The sequence below is a fragment of the Gossypium hirsutum genome, chromosome D13 (genome assembly GCF_007990345.1).
Source record: "Gossypium hirsutum isolate 1008001.06 chromosome D13, Gossypium_hirsutum_v2.1, whole genome shotgun sequence".
In the NCBI taxonomy this organism is placed as follows: Eukaryota; Viridiplantae; Streptophyta; class Magnoliopsida; order Malvales; family Malvaceae; genus Gossypium; species Gossypium hirsutum.
The window spans coordinates 4,899,110-4,917,544 of NC_053449.1; the positions used below are offsets into that span (position 1 = coordinate 4,899,110).

Consider the following 18,435-nt stretch of genomic DNA (forward strand, 5'->3'; position numbering starts at 1 on the left):
ACATAAGCATGGTTCGCATAACATGGCTCGCTATTATAGCATATAAGCCGACATAATTAAACACATAAGATTTACATGTAATAACTTAGGGTTCACATATCATGACCTAGGGTTTGCATATAATCATAGGGGGTTCGCATGTCATAAACAATTAGGGTTTCATCAATTTCACCTTATCCATTGTAGTCTAATACTATCAAATGCACCAAAATTTTACCTACCCATTTGCTCAAAACATCAAAACTTCAATCCAATATATTTATTACAAATATTTTGGTTCAACGGAAGAATTTATTATGTTTGTGTTTTTTCTTTTGGGAATTAAGGTTAAAATTAACATTAAGAATTTATTTAATACAAATATATCCCCAAATTGGGTACTTGAAATGATTATTTTTAAGGAAAATTAGAGGGTACTCTTTCTTAAAAATTGATGAAAATAAAAATGCCATAAAATCACTGCTACGCTCTCTAACTCCAAGTCCGACGCCCCAATTCGGTCCCCGAAATACCCACACACACTATCTACTCGTCATGCAAACGCTACTGCTCCCGGCTACTCGCTCCGGTATATGTGCGGTGGCGGCGGGTCCCCTCCGACCACCGCTCACTCTCTCTCCTCCAAATTTTCTCACTTCAATCAAAACTCGGAAACCAAAACCTCCGTTGTCCCCTTTCGCATCCTACGACCCTCTTAATGTTCTAAGATCTACGCTTTTTTCGCCCAAAGTCTCTTCGTCCTCAGTTTCACCCAGTTTTACCTCCTCTAATGATGATACTGACAAGGCGAAGCTTGCTCAGGTACCCCCCACCCTTCACTTTCCTTTTCTTATTCTCAGATTTTACCCTTTTAACTGTTACTTTTTTTATTTGATTTGAATTGTTTGGTGCTGAAGTTTCAACTTTATTGGATTGGGTTTCTGCTCTTTGGTTTAAATTGTTCAGTTTTTTTTTTTGATATAATATCTTTTGGGTAAGGCTAAAGAAATGCAACCGGTAACTGGCATTGTTCATGTAATCAGTAACATCAAAATACAGATTAGAACTAGAAGATATGTTGTGGGCTAATTTTGGATTGTTTAATGGTGTTTTAATGTTAGTGTAAATGAAGGTTTGTTTGAGGAGTTATTAGGATTTTGAATGGAAATGGTGCAGGTTTCGAAGAGGCTAGAGAACACGTCGAGGTACTTTAAGCGATTGGGCAATTTAGGGTTTTGGGGACAGTTAGTGTGCACTTTGGTATCAGCGGTGATACTCTCATTTTCTGTTGTTATTACTGGGAAAATCACATCGCCGGCTACTTTTTATGCTACTGCCAGTGGAATCGTGGCTGCTTTCATATCGGTTTTCTGGTCATTTGGGTATATTCGGCTTTCAGAGAAACTCAAGAGAACTGCTAATGATCCTTCAAAGGTAGGTAGAAGTTGTGATTTTGTTAATGGTTTAAACTGTTTGACGTGTTATCAACTTGAAACGCATTTTGCTTATTGTATATTTGTTCTTATATTTAAGTCCTAGCTCCTAGGGGTTAGGAGAAACACACACACACACACACATATAGATATCTGAATTTTTATCTGTGTTGCCTGTAATCTTCTTTTGTTATCATGTCTTATTGTTTAGTATGAATGTTGGACATGAACCTGATTGTTTATGCGGTATATATATATTCAGTTAGGTTTGAATGATCAATTAAGGACGGAATATTGAGAGTTGGAGAGCAATCGTTCCTATATTCTTTAAGTTAATTATCATTTCATATTTGAAGTAAATGAATTAGCGCACTTCAAAGCAATTAAACTGGATGCTTATAATCATTTCTTTCTCATATTTAGTATATGCTTAATCTAGTTTGTCGAATCTAAACTTAGGAACTTTATCGACTTACCTGGATGAAAAGGGTGACGTTTTATATTGTTGGTGTTGCCATTTTTCTTGAGGAAACCAAAGATTCTACTGCAAGTTAACAAATGATTTGTTGAAGTGCAATACAACTTAAACAAATAATAGTTCACTTCTTTTCTTGTTTCCTCATGCTTCATTTTTTATAATTGAACAGAGGTTTTGCTAGGCGTCATTAGAGACATAGAGTGTACAAGGATTGGCATGAAGATGAAGGTTTTATTTCCTGGTTTCTGTCACCGTATTATTTCCCTTGAATTACAGTTGTAGTGGTCTATTTGAGTTTGGTCTAGATTGAGCCACTTATTGCGTGTACTGCTTTTGTGGTTGGAAGATTATACAGTTTGGTATATGCCCAAATTCAGGGCTTATTTGAGCTTTTGGTTAAGTTTTGTTGCCTCATTCAATTTCTTATAAATCCTAATCTTCCCCTTGGATTTTCAGGCTCCTCCTCGAGCTGATGTTGTGAAAAGCTTGAAAAATGGCATAGTTCTGAATCTCCTCGGAATGGGTGCTGCTATTCTTGGCATGCAAGCTACAGTGGGCTTACTGGTAGCCAAGGCTCTTACTTCTTCCACCAATCCATATTATCAAGGAATTTCTCCTGGCTATAGTCCAGTTCTCGCATTGGATGTATTCTTGGTGCAGGTACTTAATCTAATTTAAGCCTTCCAATCGATTTATCAATAATGTTTAACAGAATTACTCGTGTTTGAGAAATCGAGGCTGTAGTCCTCTACGCACCTCCCTCTTCTAGGAAGAAAGAAAATGGTAATTGAAAGAAAGAGGAGCCTGACCCATGAAAAATATGAAATTCCCGGTTTTCAGTTACCAGTCAGCATCCAAGAGGACCTGCAAGCAATCTGTATCTAGTTTTGTATAATGAGCGACATACAATAGGCCTTTCGAATTTATATTAATCAATTGCACATGCCTTGAAGAACATAGTTCGCTGTATGCATGGCTTTAAAGTTTGCTCTCCTCTATGCTACATTTTCGGTCTGATATTAAAATTCATGGTTTTGCAGACCCGGAAACAGTTATACGTGTCCGGTTACTATTCTTGTACACTATTCCTGATAAAAGAGAAACTTATAATGAGAAAGAGTCTTGGTTATTGCATATTCTTATGAATCTCGTGCTCATGCAGGCATCTGGTAACACTATCCTATCTCATTTTCTGGGGCTTGTATTCTCGCTGGAACTGTTGCGCTCGGTGACATTACCTCAGTCAGACGGTATTCCGATACCCAAGGTTGCATAAATTATGCTGTTGGTAAAACATCATGAACTTGAAGCTTCTGCTGGAACATGATTTGTAGTCATAGTTGTTCAAATGTAGAATAGTTAAATTCCATCTTACAAGCCGTTTGACAAGTAATTTCAATTGTAAGATCTCAGAACTGTTTTACAAGTTTCCTTTTGCTCTAAATACATTGTACAGCATGTGGTAATGATTTAGTCATAGGTTGTTTTTTCATTGGGAAAGGAAAATATTCTTTATTGATTTGAGTTAGTGATCAACTACAAACCACCATTTAAGGGTGATCAAATCCTGAAGCTTATAGTGTTTCGCCTCTTATTTTTCAATGCATAATTGATCCTAAAGACAAGTATACACATTTGTATCGAAGGAAGGAAGAAAAGAAAGCCTCTGGAAAACAGATTTACCTGAAACCAATTTCTTATTGTATGAGAACAAATGAATATACCATCAGCCCTGGAAATTCACCTGAAAACGCAGGGGTTTATCATGCAATACAAAAACGACAAACTTTGGAATTTAGGATGATACAGATTCCTGTATACGTCTATTACATAAATAGTTCTCTCCTAGTAAAAAAAGCACCACACTAGCACTCTACATCTCCTTTCAGACAGGGATGATAAAAAGCTCATATAGAAAGAAAATCATAAATGTATAAACTGCAGGCCAAAGACTTAATCAAGAATATAGAGATCCCCACAAGGGGAAAAGTAATATATGGTTGAATCTTCTCCTGAAAGTAAAAAAACTTATCAAGGTTATCCCTGCTCCCAATGATTTGCTAACTCAAATAGTTGAATCAATAGCTTCACATCTTGAAAACCAAATTCTAAGCCCCTGGTCACATTTCACCTGAATACCCTGCATAAAATAAGTGCATATGCTTCAGGGAGCAACAGAGAAGCAACAACTGAATCCAAACAAGATGGTTTGGCTTCAACAATTTGACATTTTGTTCTCAACTAATTATATCTGACGCTTGTTAAATTATTCAATGTTGAATCAATGGAAGTACATGATTCTCACTCTGTGCACACAGCACGTAGATCACAGAAGCACATCCGATCATTAGACTGAAGAAACCATTCAGAACTTACCAATTTACCTACAAAACGACTCCTGGTTAAATGTTTTGGTCACATTAATTTTATAATCTCATCCCAGCTAGCCTCAAAAGCGGGCCTGTTAGAGGCATATAGTTTGCTATCACCAAGTCATGGTTTGATCAAAGCTCTGTCAGATAGGTTTTTTTTTCCAAATGGCTAAACCGATTTTTCGGCTAAGTTTGCTCAAGGTGACATTACAGCTTTTATCATAAAGGGATCACATCCCAAACCGATATATAACATTTATAAATTTTAAGATTAGAATAATTATATTCTACACCTAAAAACTTGTATGGAACACATGATATTTGGAAAATGACCTGTTTTCCTGAACGCAGTTCAGTACAAAGCAGATTCTTGTATCGAAAATAGACTAGAATCTCTTTGCTTAATCCATGCTCATACTCATTACGTAAAAAACAAAATTTATAGCAGGAGGAAGATATCAAGGCAAGTCATGAGCCCCCAAATGCTACAACAAAATATAATCTTAAATTGGAACAGAGTAATATAATCTAGATAGCATGCCATGCTTGAATGATGAACATCAGAGAATCATTAAATCCTTAATAAACAAGGGATAATTCTCTGATTTGGCCATCAAGTAACTTCTCCAGGAACATTGGTTGTTGAATACACATTTATTGGTTGCATAAATATGTATTTATGAGGTAAAAGCAATTCCTTGCAACACAGGTTAATTGATTGCCTAACTCAAATTAATGCAAACCAAACAATGTAGAATAGGCTTGCATCTTAGTCATGTAGGCTAAACTCTAAAGTGATATAATCAGAAGACACAGAAAAACAAACTTACCTACTGCATCTTCTTTTCTTTCTTAGAGGGCAATGGAAGCTTCCTTAGTACTGTTTCATCGATTTTCCTGTACTGCGTCTGTATGATTTTGTTTGTTACAGAAAGCTTTTCATCAATGTGGTGTTGATACTTATCATATAACACGGGAACTGATAGACTAAGAATAACCCCTGCAGAACATACCAAGTGAAATAAGCATGTCTGAATAAAATTAAAGGACTCATCACAGTTATAGAAATGAATAGGATCTAATAAGACTCACCAATATAGATCACAGTGAGGAAGCTAAAGAAACTACCAATGAAAGAAACAAACCACAAGGCAACACCAACCTGAGATGCAGACACATAAGGCAAAGATATCTTAAAGTTTTAGTGTTTTACATCAAACCAATGGAAAATGCACTTATATAGAAAAGTTAGACCTTAACCTTCAAAAGAAGTTTCAAATTTCTGCCAAGGGTAATGTCATGCGCAATCGACAATGCAATATTGACCCACACTTGTAACTCATCAGCAATCTTCCCAGCAGTCCTCTCAGAGATCTCCAAATTAGGAAGGGGCGGCAAAGGTCTGTATCAGACAGCAGAATGACTTTCCGCATTAAACCCAAATCATAACATACTGTAACTTCCAATTTTCCCCTTTATAAAAAGGATTTCCTCTAATAAATCCTCTCATTAACAAAAGGGTACTAACAAAGCTAGTTCTTTATCCAGGGTGCACAAAGCAATGGAATGCATAGGAAGGATGATGATAAGGGTACAAGTCTAGTATTGTCCCCAATCAGGGTTTCGTCTCTGAGTACCTTGAAATATTTGAACAGTCGGAACCATGTGTAAAATGAAGAGTTAGCTTATGCTCTGACTCAACCCCATGACTTATCGTGTATAGGCCATTGTTGGGGTACCACTTGAACATGGTTCCGCCTGTTCAGGCAGTAGGAACTGCTCCCACCCTGTGAACCCGTCAGGCTCTTGGCAGAGTAGGGAGATAAAAACCTGTTACGAGGGTACACCCTGCAACAGGTCTAAAATGTGAAATACCTGTTGAGAAGTGAAGCAGATTTGGCCCAGAAGAAGAGAATAACAACAAGGAGTAAAAATACGTTGGCCACGAAAGACAAGATACTATAACCAGCTAATTCAAAGAGGCACCAAAACGTGGTTGCTGAGGCTAGCATCACAACTCCCCCACACCATTTTCTCCATAACAGCACATCAGCAACTACAAACAAAACATGCCATAAAAAAATATATTAAAACCCCAACAACCCAAAATAAATCAGAATCATGTAAACTTCCTTTTTAAGGCGCTGTTGAAACAATACAATTAACCTATTTTTTTAGTACTATGACCGAAAACATTAGTAATCGGGGAAAAAAAGCCCGGGAAAGGTCAAATTAAAGGAATGATGGTAGAAGCGCAAATGGAAATGAAATAGATGTATCCGAAAAAGAAATGAACAAGGTGGTGCATAGGGAGAGAGAGATGAGACCTAAGCCGCCGCCAAAAGCTTGATGAACTGATATGCGAGGAGTAGGGACGGAATCTCCCATGGCCATGGGGCGATGGCTGTTTTCGTCTCTTCCGCAATTTGATTTCGACAGACTTTGGAACCAAAATGGGATTTTTATTTTCTCTTCTTGTTCACCTACGCCTTCTTTACCTCAATCAAGGTGAGCTTATTTTCGATAAGGTAAAGCTGGAAATAATTTTAATTATTAACTTTAGAAAAACTGAATATAAAAAATTATCATTTTAATTTTTTATAATTTCTTTTAAAAATTATAAAAATAATTTTATATTTTGATGTGGGCTTTAATAATCATTAACTGCTTTTAAGGTGTTTGGTAAATCATTGAAAATTTTTATCAATATATTTTTTTCTAATTGTATTTGATAACTATATTGACTTAATATAAAATTTTCAACAAATAAATGTTAAATATGACATGATTTTATTTTTTAAAACCTTATTTTTGAATTCTTATTAAACCTGATTATGGATCCGGTTTGAGTCGGGACAATGCAGAATTTTAAGTTCGCTTTCTAGGCCTAGGATTGGTCTAGCCTGAAAAATGAGTTTAAAATTTTGTCTAAGCTCGACCCATGTTAAAAATGCTAAACCCGAGTCTGATCGTAATTTTTTTAAGATTATTTTTATATATAAAAAATTTTAAAAATATAACACATCATAAACACAAAATATTAAAATAAATGTTTCCCAACAAATTGAAAATATAAAAATATATAGAGAGAGAGACATGTGATTTGGGCCGGATTTAGGTCAAAAAAATTCCACACAAGGCTTGGCCCGTTTAGAAAATGAGTATTATTTTTTTATTCAAGCCCATTTTTTGAGTCTATATTTTTACCCAAACTCTCCCACTTTTCGGATGAGCCCTCGGACTTGGACGGATGACCCGATCCATGATCAAGTTCAATTCTCGTTTTATTAAAAATTAAAATATTCAAATTATTATCTTTAGCTTTTATTCAAAACTATTCAAAGTAAAATAAACAATACCATATTAATAAGATCAAAATTTTGAATTAATAAATATTTAAAAATCAAGATTTGCTAGTATTAAACAAAATAACTATAACTATATTCAGTGCTTAATTTTTATTAATATATCACAATTTTATCATATATAATTCTAGTATTAAAAATTCAATACTATTTGAACCAAAAAAAAATCAATACTTAATTTTTTTAAGTTTATCATGCCTCCCTTTATAAATATATATAAATATATATTAAACATAATTATAACATTTTTGTTAGTACATAATAGAGTTGTCTATGGGTCGGATCGGACACGAACAAAATTTTAGGCTCGATTGATAGGCTCAGGCTCAACCCAACCCAAAAAACGGGCTTAAATTTTTACCCAAGCCTACCTCGGATAAAAAAGCTAAAATTTGGGCCTGGCCCGGCCGTATTAATTTTTTTATTTTTACTTTTTATAAAAAAATTAAAAATATATATCATACACAAAATATATTAAAAATATTAAAATAAATGTTTCCAAACAAATTAAAAATACATTAAAAAGTCTCTATACTTAAATATAACACTAAGATAAGTGCAACTTAACAAGCAAATACCTATAATACAGTAGAAAAATTAGCAATAAAACAAGTGTTATATAATATTCAAACATTAACAATAAAATAGTAGCAATTCAAACCCATTTTTCGAACTTATATTTTTGTTCAAATTCTCTTATTTTTCAGACGGAACTTTGGACCGAGCCGACTAACCTGACAGATGGAAAACTCTAGTACGCAACGGTACATAAATCGAGTATTGTTGTCTTTAAATGTGATTAGAAGTTGATCCATAAAGAGTTTAACAATGCCTCTTGAAGTTGGTTTAGAGCAAAGCCATTGTATGTTTAGGTCTTGGGTTCGACCAATTGTGCGCTCTTTAGGGACACATCATACGTTGGTGTTTTTTAGTGATCATAATTTTGCTTTATATGACTATATATGGGGTGATTTAAATATAGAATAAATTTAAAAGAAAACTCACATATAATATTGGGTAAATGATTAATATGTAGTGGGCAAATTATATCATTAGTTATCAGTTTTTATTTTAGTCACTTGATTAAAAAAAATTATATAGTTTAGTCATTGAATTATTCAAAATTTTCATTTAAGTTATTGGGTTGTTAAAATTAATGTTATATGGCTTTCTTTGTTCGCCTAGCGTGCATCAATCGAAAACTCTATTTTCCATTCTCTTATATAGTTGAAGTTTTTTTTCCATGAAACAACTTTGAACATCATGAATATGCAAATCAAAATTCAAACAACTTTTTCTTCTAATCTCCAACATTAACCGTCAAATCGACTTGGATCTAAAGTATATTCTTCTACTAGTCGATGAGTACTAATCTACCATTTCGATCGTCGAATCGTCACTTGGAGCTCGCTGCATAGTGACTTAAATATAAAAGCTTTTGAATAGTTCAATGACTTAAATAAAAATTTGGGTTTTGTACAACCAATAAAATCATGCCACTTAAGTATTTTTTTTTACATGTCAACCCTCCATCTCCTTTCTAGGCTAATCTCTTTGGCTTTTCCACTTATAACCACTATCGGATTCTTCCAAGCAAGAAAAAGAATCATTTTTTTTACTGCAATTCATGGAAGATAAAGAGAAGTCCTCTTAACTCAGATTTTTTTTAAGGTAAATCAAGATCTAAAATTTATTATTAAAGGTAAAATAAATGAAAACTGAAGAACAAATAGTTCAAGAGCTAAGAGACGAGAATTGAATCTCCCAAAGTTAAACTTGCTACACAGATAAGAAAGCAACTAAACTTGAGTTAAACTGAAGATAACTGCTTAAATTTTACTCCCCCGGATGAAGTCATTTCATTGGTGGATTCCACAAAGACATTACTGAAAGTTCAGCATTAACCGATAAGACTCCTCTTACAGTCCAAAACTTGAATTTCTTACTTGGAATAACCTTTAATTAAGAGAATAAATACGTTTTATTGTGTCTAAATTTACTGGTAATAATATCAATGTCAATCAAGTTAAAATATCACTTTTTAGGTTATTATTACTTAAAAGAATATGAAATATAATTTTATAAAAATATATAAAAGCCTCAAATATTTTGAATTTTATACAAAAATTCACAATATATAATATATAAATAATTTTTTAGATTTTATAAATTTATAAAAATATATAAATATATAAAAGAACTAAAAGCACATCTACAATGAATCTACACAATTGGTTGTCCAGATGCATTTGAATTTGGAACAATCTATCTATGTTCATTCTTGATGTAAAAACTTTTTAAATATTTTTTTTATTAATTTATATATTTTAAATGTTTATATATATATTAATTTAAAAATAATAATACCTTGATATTTTAAATAAAAAATTAAAAACATATAAACTTACTAAAAAAATTGCATCTAGAATGAATATGAATAAATGTGTCTAGATTTAAATGTATCTGGACAAAACTTTCTCCAGGTTCATTCTTGATGTGAAAGATATACTTTTTATTAATTTATACATTTTTAAAGATTCTTCTAATTTATATATGCCACACGGCATACTAAGAGGTTGCCGCGTGTCACCATCGGATTGACAGCTGTGCCATGTATGCACAAACTAACAGTGTTAGTGCGGAGGTACCAACCTGATTGATGAAATACAAGTTTAGATACCAACTAGATCCAAAAAAAAAAAGCTCAAGTACCAACTAGGTAATTTTTGACAAGCTTAGGGGACAAACAACACATTAGCCCTTGGGTAAACTACAAATATAATCATCCAATTATACCTCTGGTTCTACTTTGGTAACACAAATATTAATTTTTTCGATTTAGTCACTTAACTTTTTGAAATTGAATATTTTAGTTGCTCTTTTGCTAGTTGTCGTTAGATGAGTGATAGAAAGTTAACATATACCCTTTTTTATTGGCCTAATAACCAATTTAGCACTCAAATATTTACACATTATATCAATTTGACTCTAAATCTAAAAAATTCAACAAACTTAACCGTCAATGTTTACAAAATGTCATTTTAGTTTGAATTCTAGAATTCAATAAATCTAACCATCAACATTTATAAAATTTATCGATTTAATTATAATTTTAAAAATTTCAAGAAAAAGGGAAAAATATATATTTTTTTAAAATCATTCTTTAAATATTCCTTAACATACCTCCAAGACCTGTTGAACAATAAGAGTATTTAACACCATTCATACTGTGCTCATTTTAACTAATGTCACATTTGTGAATAGGTAAAAAAATCAAGTGAAGTGTCATGGGTTTTTTACAAAAATAATATAAAAAAATAAAAAATTACCAAAATGTTATACATTTTTTTTATTTACCAAAATATATATAATTTTTTTTATTTACCAAAATATATCAAAAAAACCAAAAAAAAAAACCTGGACCGATTTGATAGTTCCCTGGGTCAAGGGAACACTGTTGGCGGCACTAAACAAGGGAACCTTGTTGGCGGCACCAAACAAGGATTCCTTGTTGGCGGCACCACCTTAAATATTAAGGGTGGTTGGTTGGTGGGGGGAAGAAGGAGAGGGGAAGAAGAAGAAAGAAAAAGAAGGAAAAGGAAAGGAGAGGAAAGAAAGAAAAAGAAGGAAAGAAAAGAAAAGGGGAGGAAAGAAAGAAAAATAAGGAAAGAAAAGGAAAGGAGAAGAGAAAAAAAAAGAAAGAAGAAGAAGAGGGAAGGAAGGAAGGAAAAAATAGAAAATAAGGTAATTTTTATTATTAATTTAAGATTTTTGTAATATTTGTGTGTTAAAAAATAATGTTAAGTACATTTTACGTATTTTATTAATTTATTTAGGATATATAATTTTTGAGATATATTTAGCCTGAAAAAATTAATGGTATGTACATTATATGTTGATTAGGAATTTTTTTTATGAAATTGACTTAGGATGTTGAAATTAGTTTTGTTAGGAAAATAACATTAAAAGTAAAATGATAAATAAATATATTTAAGAAAACATAAAATACGAAAAGAAAAAACGAAAATTATATACTCACCGAAAGTAAGAAAATGCGAAAAAATTATATCTTTAATAAATTGTAAACATAATGCACTGAAAAAGTATAAAATTTTAAAATTTTAAAATAATAAAATGCAGAGAGAAAAATACGAACAAATGGCCAAAATAATAGTGTATTACTAACTTTTTAAAAAATTGAGAAATAGTTAATACAAATATTTAAAAAAAAATGTAATGAAATAATATAAAGTAATAAAATAAAAAAATAAAATTTTTTTTATTGAAAATAAAAATCGGGAAAAAAATACGAGCAAATGGCAGGGATAAGGATTTTTTTCTTACACCAAATAAAAAACCCGGTTTTAGTAATTTTTTTATTTTGGTAAATAAAAAATATATATAATATTTTGGTATTTTTGAAATATTTTATTATTTTTGTAATGTTTTATTATGGGTTTATAAAAAATAATATAAAAAATAAAAATTACCAAAATATTATAACTTTTTTTATTGACCAAAAAATATATAATTTTTATTATTTACCAAAATATATAAAAAAAGTAAAAAAAAGAATAAAAAAAGGAAAAAAACACACTAAATTTATAAATTAATTTTACACTAAATACACTAAATAATACGAGTAAATGGCAGGGATAATGGTTTTTTATAGTAAATTAATTTTAAAAACACACTAAATTAATAAATTTAAAACATTATGTAAAATTATAAAATTAGAAATGAAGATATTTTTTAAAGTAATAAAATGCAGAGAAAAAAATACGAACAAATTGCCGAAGTAAGAGTTTTTTACTAACTTTTTTTTTCAACTTGCAGGCATCGCAATGGCTTCATTGATTAGCAAAAAAAGCCACATATCTGATGCGGTTAATAAAGCGGTATGAGTTATTATTTATTAATCACGGGTTCTATTTATTTAAAAAGGATAGACGTACAAAGAAATAATGTTATCGTAAAATTTGTGGCGCTAATTTAACACTATCAGGACTCGTACCGAGTTTTAAGGGGCCGTGTGAGTGTTTTGAAGAATACTCCGGATGCACGGTTGATGCCGTACTTAGAGCTAGCTGGATTTGGGTTCGTAGCACAGATCCAGTACACCGTATTGCGCTTTCATTTAATATCTGCGCTAGTGGAGCGGTGGCGCCCGGAGACCCACACTTTTCATGTTTTGTGCGGGGAGTGCACGGTGACCTTGGAGGATGTAGCGTTGCAGCTTGGGCTCCCAATTGACAGGAGTCCCGTAACGGGAATATCTACATTTACCGATCCGGATGCACTTTGCTATCAGCTTCTAGGAGACTCACCAGGGGACGGTGAGTCATATTTTTCGGGCCTATCATTTACATGGCTGAAAGCTAAGTATGGACAATTATCAGCGACAGCCACTGAAGGCGAGTTGATGTGCGCTGCTCGAGCGTACATCATGCATATCATAGGGGGAGAACTGATGCCTGATGCAAGCAACGACAAGGTGCATTTGATGTACTTGCCCCTGTTAGCTGACTTGTCCAGTGTTAGCTCCTATAGCTAGGGCTCAGCTGTGCTAGCAGTCTTGTATCGAGAGCTTTGTCGGGCGACAGATCCGAAAGTTCGCGACATTGGCGGATGCCTCTCACTGCTGCAGTCCTGGACGCTGTATCGGATGCCATTTTTGGCATCGGTTAGACACCAATCGTATGTTTATCCACTGCTGAGCAAGTGATAAAATATAACTTCTCGTTATTTGTAGTCATAATATATTGACTAATGTTACCAACCAACTCTAAACGCTATATTTGTTTTTTGTAGGTGGAGTGGTCGTCCGGGTATCGGGCAGTCGTACAATGTCCTGCTATACCGCCTCATGATTGAACAGTATGCCCGGGATGGGGTAAGATGCTATTCTAATATTCATGCTATAGTCATATTCATGACATCTTACTTTCTATATCTTATGCACACGTTATGGGTAATTATAACCATGTTATTAATCATGCAGTTTATATGGACGCCGTACCGAACACCAGAAATTACCGCCGTGGTACCCTCGTCTGCGTACGTGCATTCGTACATATGGTGCACTAACGCACCAATTATATATTTTAACATGGTCGAGTGGTATAATGGGGATCGGGTGCTACGGCAGTTTGGTGCAATCCAACCTATCCCGGATCCACCGTGTGAGGTGGGAGAAGTGCACGGCAAGAATAAGAGAGGAAAATCGGTGATAGATTGGGGAATTAAGCACCGAAAATTTGTGGCGCTGTGGAATGATCGATTTCATCAAAGACCTCAGATGGTTATGGCTACCGACTCGCAACCATCAGAAGAGTATATGCAATGGTACATTAGTTGCGGGAAGCCATATTTAAACGGAGGCCAGTCGGTTGTAATCCCCCAGCACATGCAGCGACATGGGGGATCGTCCACATCGGCCGAGCGTGATGCAGATCCCATGGCATATTATTCTCCGGAACCACCAGAGCCCGAGCAGGAGCCCCAGCCAGATTCGGAACAATCTGGGTTTGTCGGTTCAGATAGCTATCATCCGGAATTGCCAGGCACTGGCAATTTGCCGAGCTTCTCAGGGCCAGAATATGCATACGACTTTGAACTATTCGGATCCTACTCGCCCGGCCCATATCCGCAGCATTATGGGACTCCCTCAGGTGCATCAAGTTCGTCGCTGCCGAACGAGGGACCTATTTTTACTACACCACCACCTGCGCCAAATGATAATGTCGGTCGTCGCGGGCACCCAGAACGTGACCGTCGACCTCCGAATAGGTATACCCCTAAGACTACACCATTGAACCATCAATTTTAGGGGTGTATGGCACATGTTTGTACATTAACACGTTTGCCTTCATTTCATCAAACGAGACATTTCTATTAAATCTCATTGCTATTTGTTGCTGACATTCAAATACACATACAACACTTGTTGTTAAGATGACTCCGTCGAAATAAACGCATACAAAAAACTTAGCATCCATCTTCAATATTTAATCTGTCAAAAAATAAACAAAATCTCGTAAAACATCTTGCACGGATAATAAATAACTTAAATAAAAAAAACTAATGTTTCAATATTCAATTTTGTACATGAAAGCCATTTAACCACTAATCCTAATAACTAACACAATAATAATATTAATAATTTTATATACAAAATAATACTAACTAAAATTATTAATAACTAACTACAAAAATAATACTATTTTTTTACTAACAATAATACTAACTAACATCTTAATAATAATAATAATAATAATATAAAATTTTTATTTTTTTTGTAATATTTTGATAATAAAACCCTAACTAAAACTATTAATTTGAGTTTTATTGATTTTAATCTTAATAACTAAACTAAAACAAAAAAAAATACAAATTATACAAAACAATAACAATAACATAATCAATTATTTTTAAAAAAATACCTGATTTTTCTCCTCTTTCTCTCTTTTTCTCTTTTTTTCCGCAGCACCTCTTCTTTCTTTTCTTTTTCTTTTGATTTTTCTTGTTTCAGCTGGACAGAGTTCGTGTATATAACACGAGTGGTGCCGCCAACAGGGAACCCTTGTTTGGTGCCGCCAACAAGGTTCCCTTGTTTGGTGCCGCCAACAGTGTTCCCTTGACCCAGGAACTGTCAAATCGGTCCAGGTTTTTTTTTGATTTTTTTTATATATTTTGGTAAATAAAAAAATTATATATATTTTGGTAAATAAAAAAAATGTATAACATTTTGGTAATTTTTATTTTTTTATATTATTTTTGTAAAAAACCCGAAGTGTCATATTTAATATCACATCAATTAATTTTTTTTCTAAAAAATAAAAACTTTTAAACTATATTACAAAACAATTATTTTGATTTTTTTATTATTTTAAAAATATATAGAGATTTAATATTTGAGAAGAAAAAACAATGTAACGAAAAATCTTTCAAGAAATGAAAACTTTGATTTTTTTTTCACATTGTTTTTTTTCTTGGCTTGAAAATGTCATTACTAACTTCCAAACTTGAGGTAATCTGAGTAGTCGTTCAAACGAACAAAGTCCCAGAAAATATAATATAGGAATTGAAAATACAAATTAAACCGAATAAAAGGAGATAACTTTGTCAATTCCATGTTTCATGGGGATGCCTAACTTCATCTCTATCTGATACCTATCATTTTATTTTGTGTTCATTTCTTTCTGAACCATTTGAGATATATGCATATATATATATTTGTATTTTGTATTTTTATATTTTATATTTTAAAATTATTTTTATAAATTTTTATCTATAAATGAAATTTCTTAATATTTTCCATTTTTTTTGAAACTTTTAGAATTGGGACTAAAGTGAAAAATTTTGTAAATATTTAGGGCTAAATTTGCTAAATTTTGTAGATTTGGAATCAAATTGATAGAATATGTAAACATTGGAGGACCAAATTTATTATTAGATCAATACAAAAAGGCTCATGCTAGCTTGTCATGACTCATCTAACCACAACTAATGGGAGTAGGGGTGAAGCTAGAAATTTTTTTAAGGGGGTTGAAATTAAATTGTAATTTTTACGATAGCAAAAATACAATTTCACTATTTTAATAATCTATATCTTTATAATTTTTATATTTTTAGGGGGCCAAATTACAATTTTTTCTTTATAAATTTAAATTTTTAAAAATTTTAAAGGGCCTAAATAAAAAAAATTCCATTTTAGGGGTGGCCGGGGCTCCTGCCATCCCCCAATTTCGCCTCTGAATAAGAGAGTGAATAAAATATTTAACTTTAAAAAGTTGAATGACTAAAATGAAAAAAATTAATAATTAGATGACCAAAATAGAATTGAAGGCATAGTTTGGTGACTATTTTAGTAATTTTTACCCTATAATATTTTATGTATGATGACCTCAACTTTGTCTTTTTGGCGCGTGCTTCTTTGGCTTGAATATATGAACTTTAAATATTTTGATTAATATAATTATAATACGAGGAAAATATAAAAGTTATTATTAAAGAAAATGGTCCAAAAATACCAATTCTGTAATGCTTGCACATGAACCCTAAACATTTCTAGGTTCATTTCACACATACACGTACAAATTAATTCTAGTTAAGTTGAATATTTTTTAAAAATTTTTTTATGTTATTTCGAGTTTGAATTATTTTATATCTAATGCAATTTTAAAATAATAATACATGTGTGAATATTTATAATTAAATATTAATTAGTATAATGCAGAAGTCAACTAAAATTTAGAATATATTTAACCTTAAGAGAAATGATTGTATGAAACTGTACCTCCACGTCATCCCTATTATTTTTCAATAGGAGAATGACAAATCATATTTTTTCTCCTGATTTTTTACATTTTTAGTTGAATTTGAATTTTTTCAGGAGGAAAAAGTTGAAAATCAGGAGAAAAAAATCTGATTTGTTATTCTCCTATTGGAAAGGGGTAGGGATGATGTGGAATCACAGTTTCATATAATCTCTTCTCTTAAACTTTATTAAAGAATTTTGTTCATAAATTCAAATCAACATTTACATTAATTTTCTGAGTACAATTATAGTAAAAAATAAAACATATATGAATAATTATAACTAATATTTTGTTTTTTTTTTGAAAGGAATCATAACTAATATTAAATAATACAAAACATAATCAAATTATCTCAAAAACTAGGAACGAAACCATACAATTTTTTAGGGGGAGTGAAAATTAAATTGTATTTTTTTTACGATAAAAAAATATAATTTCACTATTTTAATAGAGTATATTTTTATAATTTTTAAAAGATTAAATTAAATTTTAATATGTTCAGAGAGAGTTAAAGTACAATTTTACTTTTATTCATTTAAATTTTTAAAAATTTTAAAAAGACCATGTAAAAAAATTTTATTTTGAGGAGTCGGGCCCCACCAGCCCGCTAATTTCCCCCGTGGATAGAACTCATAAATACAGAGACAAAACTACAAATTTTTAAGAAAATTATAATAAGCAAAGGTAAAAATATTTTGTTAAAAGAGTTAAAATTAAATTACTAAATCGAGAAATTAAAAATAAAATTTTCATTAATCAAGTGTAAAAGGAAAAAAAAACTTAAATTAACTAAATAATTATTACTATGAGCTATTTAACCTACTTTTTTTTGTCTTAAATTCAATAAATCTAAAAGACAATACGAGAACAATTGTATAAAATAGAGATATTATTTATTTTCAATAATTTAATACTACATTAAAATTTAATTTTTTTCGAAAAAAAAATTGAAATTTTAAGATAAAAATATCGATACGACATTAAATCATTGAAATAAACATAAAAAACACATGATAAAATTCCAATTTTAGTATGATTGTTTGATTAATATAATTTAAAGATAAAAGAGAACAAAAGCGATTATGGAAGACAACAGTGGAAGAATCTAAGGTGTGAAGCATGCATATGACTCGAAAACATGTCCAAGTTCATTACCGACGGTAAAAACCAAGTACTACAAAAATGCCTTTATATATGTATATATCTTCACCAGTTTCCCCGATGCAAACCGAACAGTAAGCTACTGTTTCATTTTCAGACCAAACAGTGAAGCAAATCGGTCCCATTTCAACGAAATCACTCATTGAGTACATAGAAAGGACGCCGTCTTTGTTGTCGGAGATCGGAAACAGGCACGACGATGTGACGATAAAGGAAGCCGGAGATGGCAACCTTAATTTCGTCTACATCGTCGTTGCCACTTGTGCTTCTTTTATCATCCAACAGGTTTCACTCTTTTCTTTTTCTTCCATTTTCAATTTAAAGAAA

General features: G+C 32.0%; 2 protein-coding genes across 2 annotated transcripts; one reads left to right on the plus strand and one right to left on the minus strand.

The window, feature by feature from the left end:
* Window positions 1-388: 388 nt before the first annotated feature.
* On the plus strand, window positions 389-3,382 carry LOC121225671 (protein TIC 21, chloroplastic). Its single transcript, XM_041110072.1, has 4 exons — window positions 389-801; window positions 1,156-1,413; window positions 2,347-2,550; window positions 3,053-3,382. The coding sequence occupies exons 1-4, from the start codon at window positions 535-537 to the stop codon at window positions 3,164-3,166; spliced, it is 843 nt and encodes a 280-aa protein (XP_040966006.1). The 5' UTR covers window positions 389-534; the 3' UTR covers window positions 3,167-3,382.
* Window positions 3,383-3,568: 186 nt separating this feature from the next.
* On the minus strand, window positions 3,569-6,830 carry LOC121225673 (reticulon-like protein B11). The gene is made up of 6 exons (XM_041110073.1): window positions 6,590-6,830; window positions 6,138-6,318; window positions 5,523-5,664; window positions 5,355-5,424; window positions 5,093-5,262; window positions 3,569-4,030 (listed from the first exon to the last, which is right to left on the minus strand). The coding sequence occupies exons 1-5, from the start codon at window positions 6,654-6,656 to the stop codon at window positions 5,093-5,095; spliced, it is 630 nt and encodes a 209-aa protein (XP_040966007.1). The 5' UTR covers window positions 6,657-6,830; the 3' UTR covers window positions 3,569-4,030.
* Window positions 6,831-18,435: the final 11,605 nt, after the last annotated feature.

Bases quoted from the DNA above. Each gene is read 5' to 3' on its own strand.
- LOC121225673 (XM_041110073.1), bottom strand. From the start codon at position 6,656: ATGGCCATGGGAGATTCCGTCCCTACTCCTCGCATATCAGTTCATCAA. The intron at 6,319-6,589 runs GTCTCATCTCTC...TTTTGTTTGTAG, and splicing joins AGCTTTTGGCGGCGGCTTAG to TTGCTGATGTGCTGTTATGG. The intron at 5,665-6,137 runs GTATTTCACATT...TGTCTGATACAG, and splicing joins TCTGCTTCACTTCTCAACAG to ACCTTTGCCGCCCCTTCCTA.
- LOC121225671 (XM_041110072.1), top strand. From the start codon at position 535: ATGCAAACGCTACTGCTCCCGGCTACTCGCTCCGGTATATGTGCGGTG. The intron at 1,414-2,346 runs GTAGGTAGAAGT...TTGGATTTTCAG, and splicing joins CTGCTAATGATCCTTCAAAG to GCTCCTCCTCGAGCTGATGT. The intron at 2,551-3,052 runs GTACTTAATCTA...GTGCTCATGCAG, and splicing joins TGGATGTATTCTTGGTGCAG to GCATCTGGTAACACTATCCT.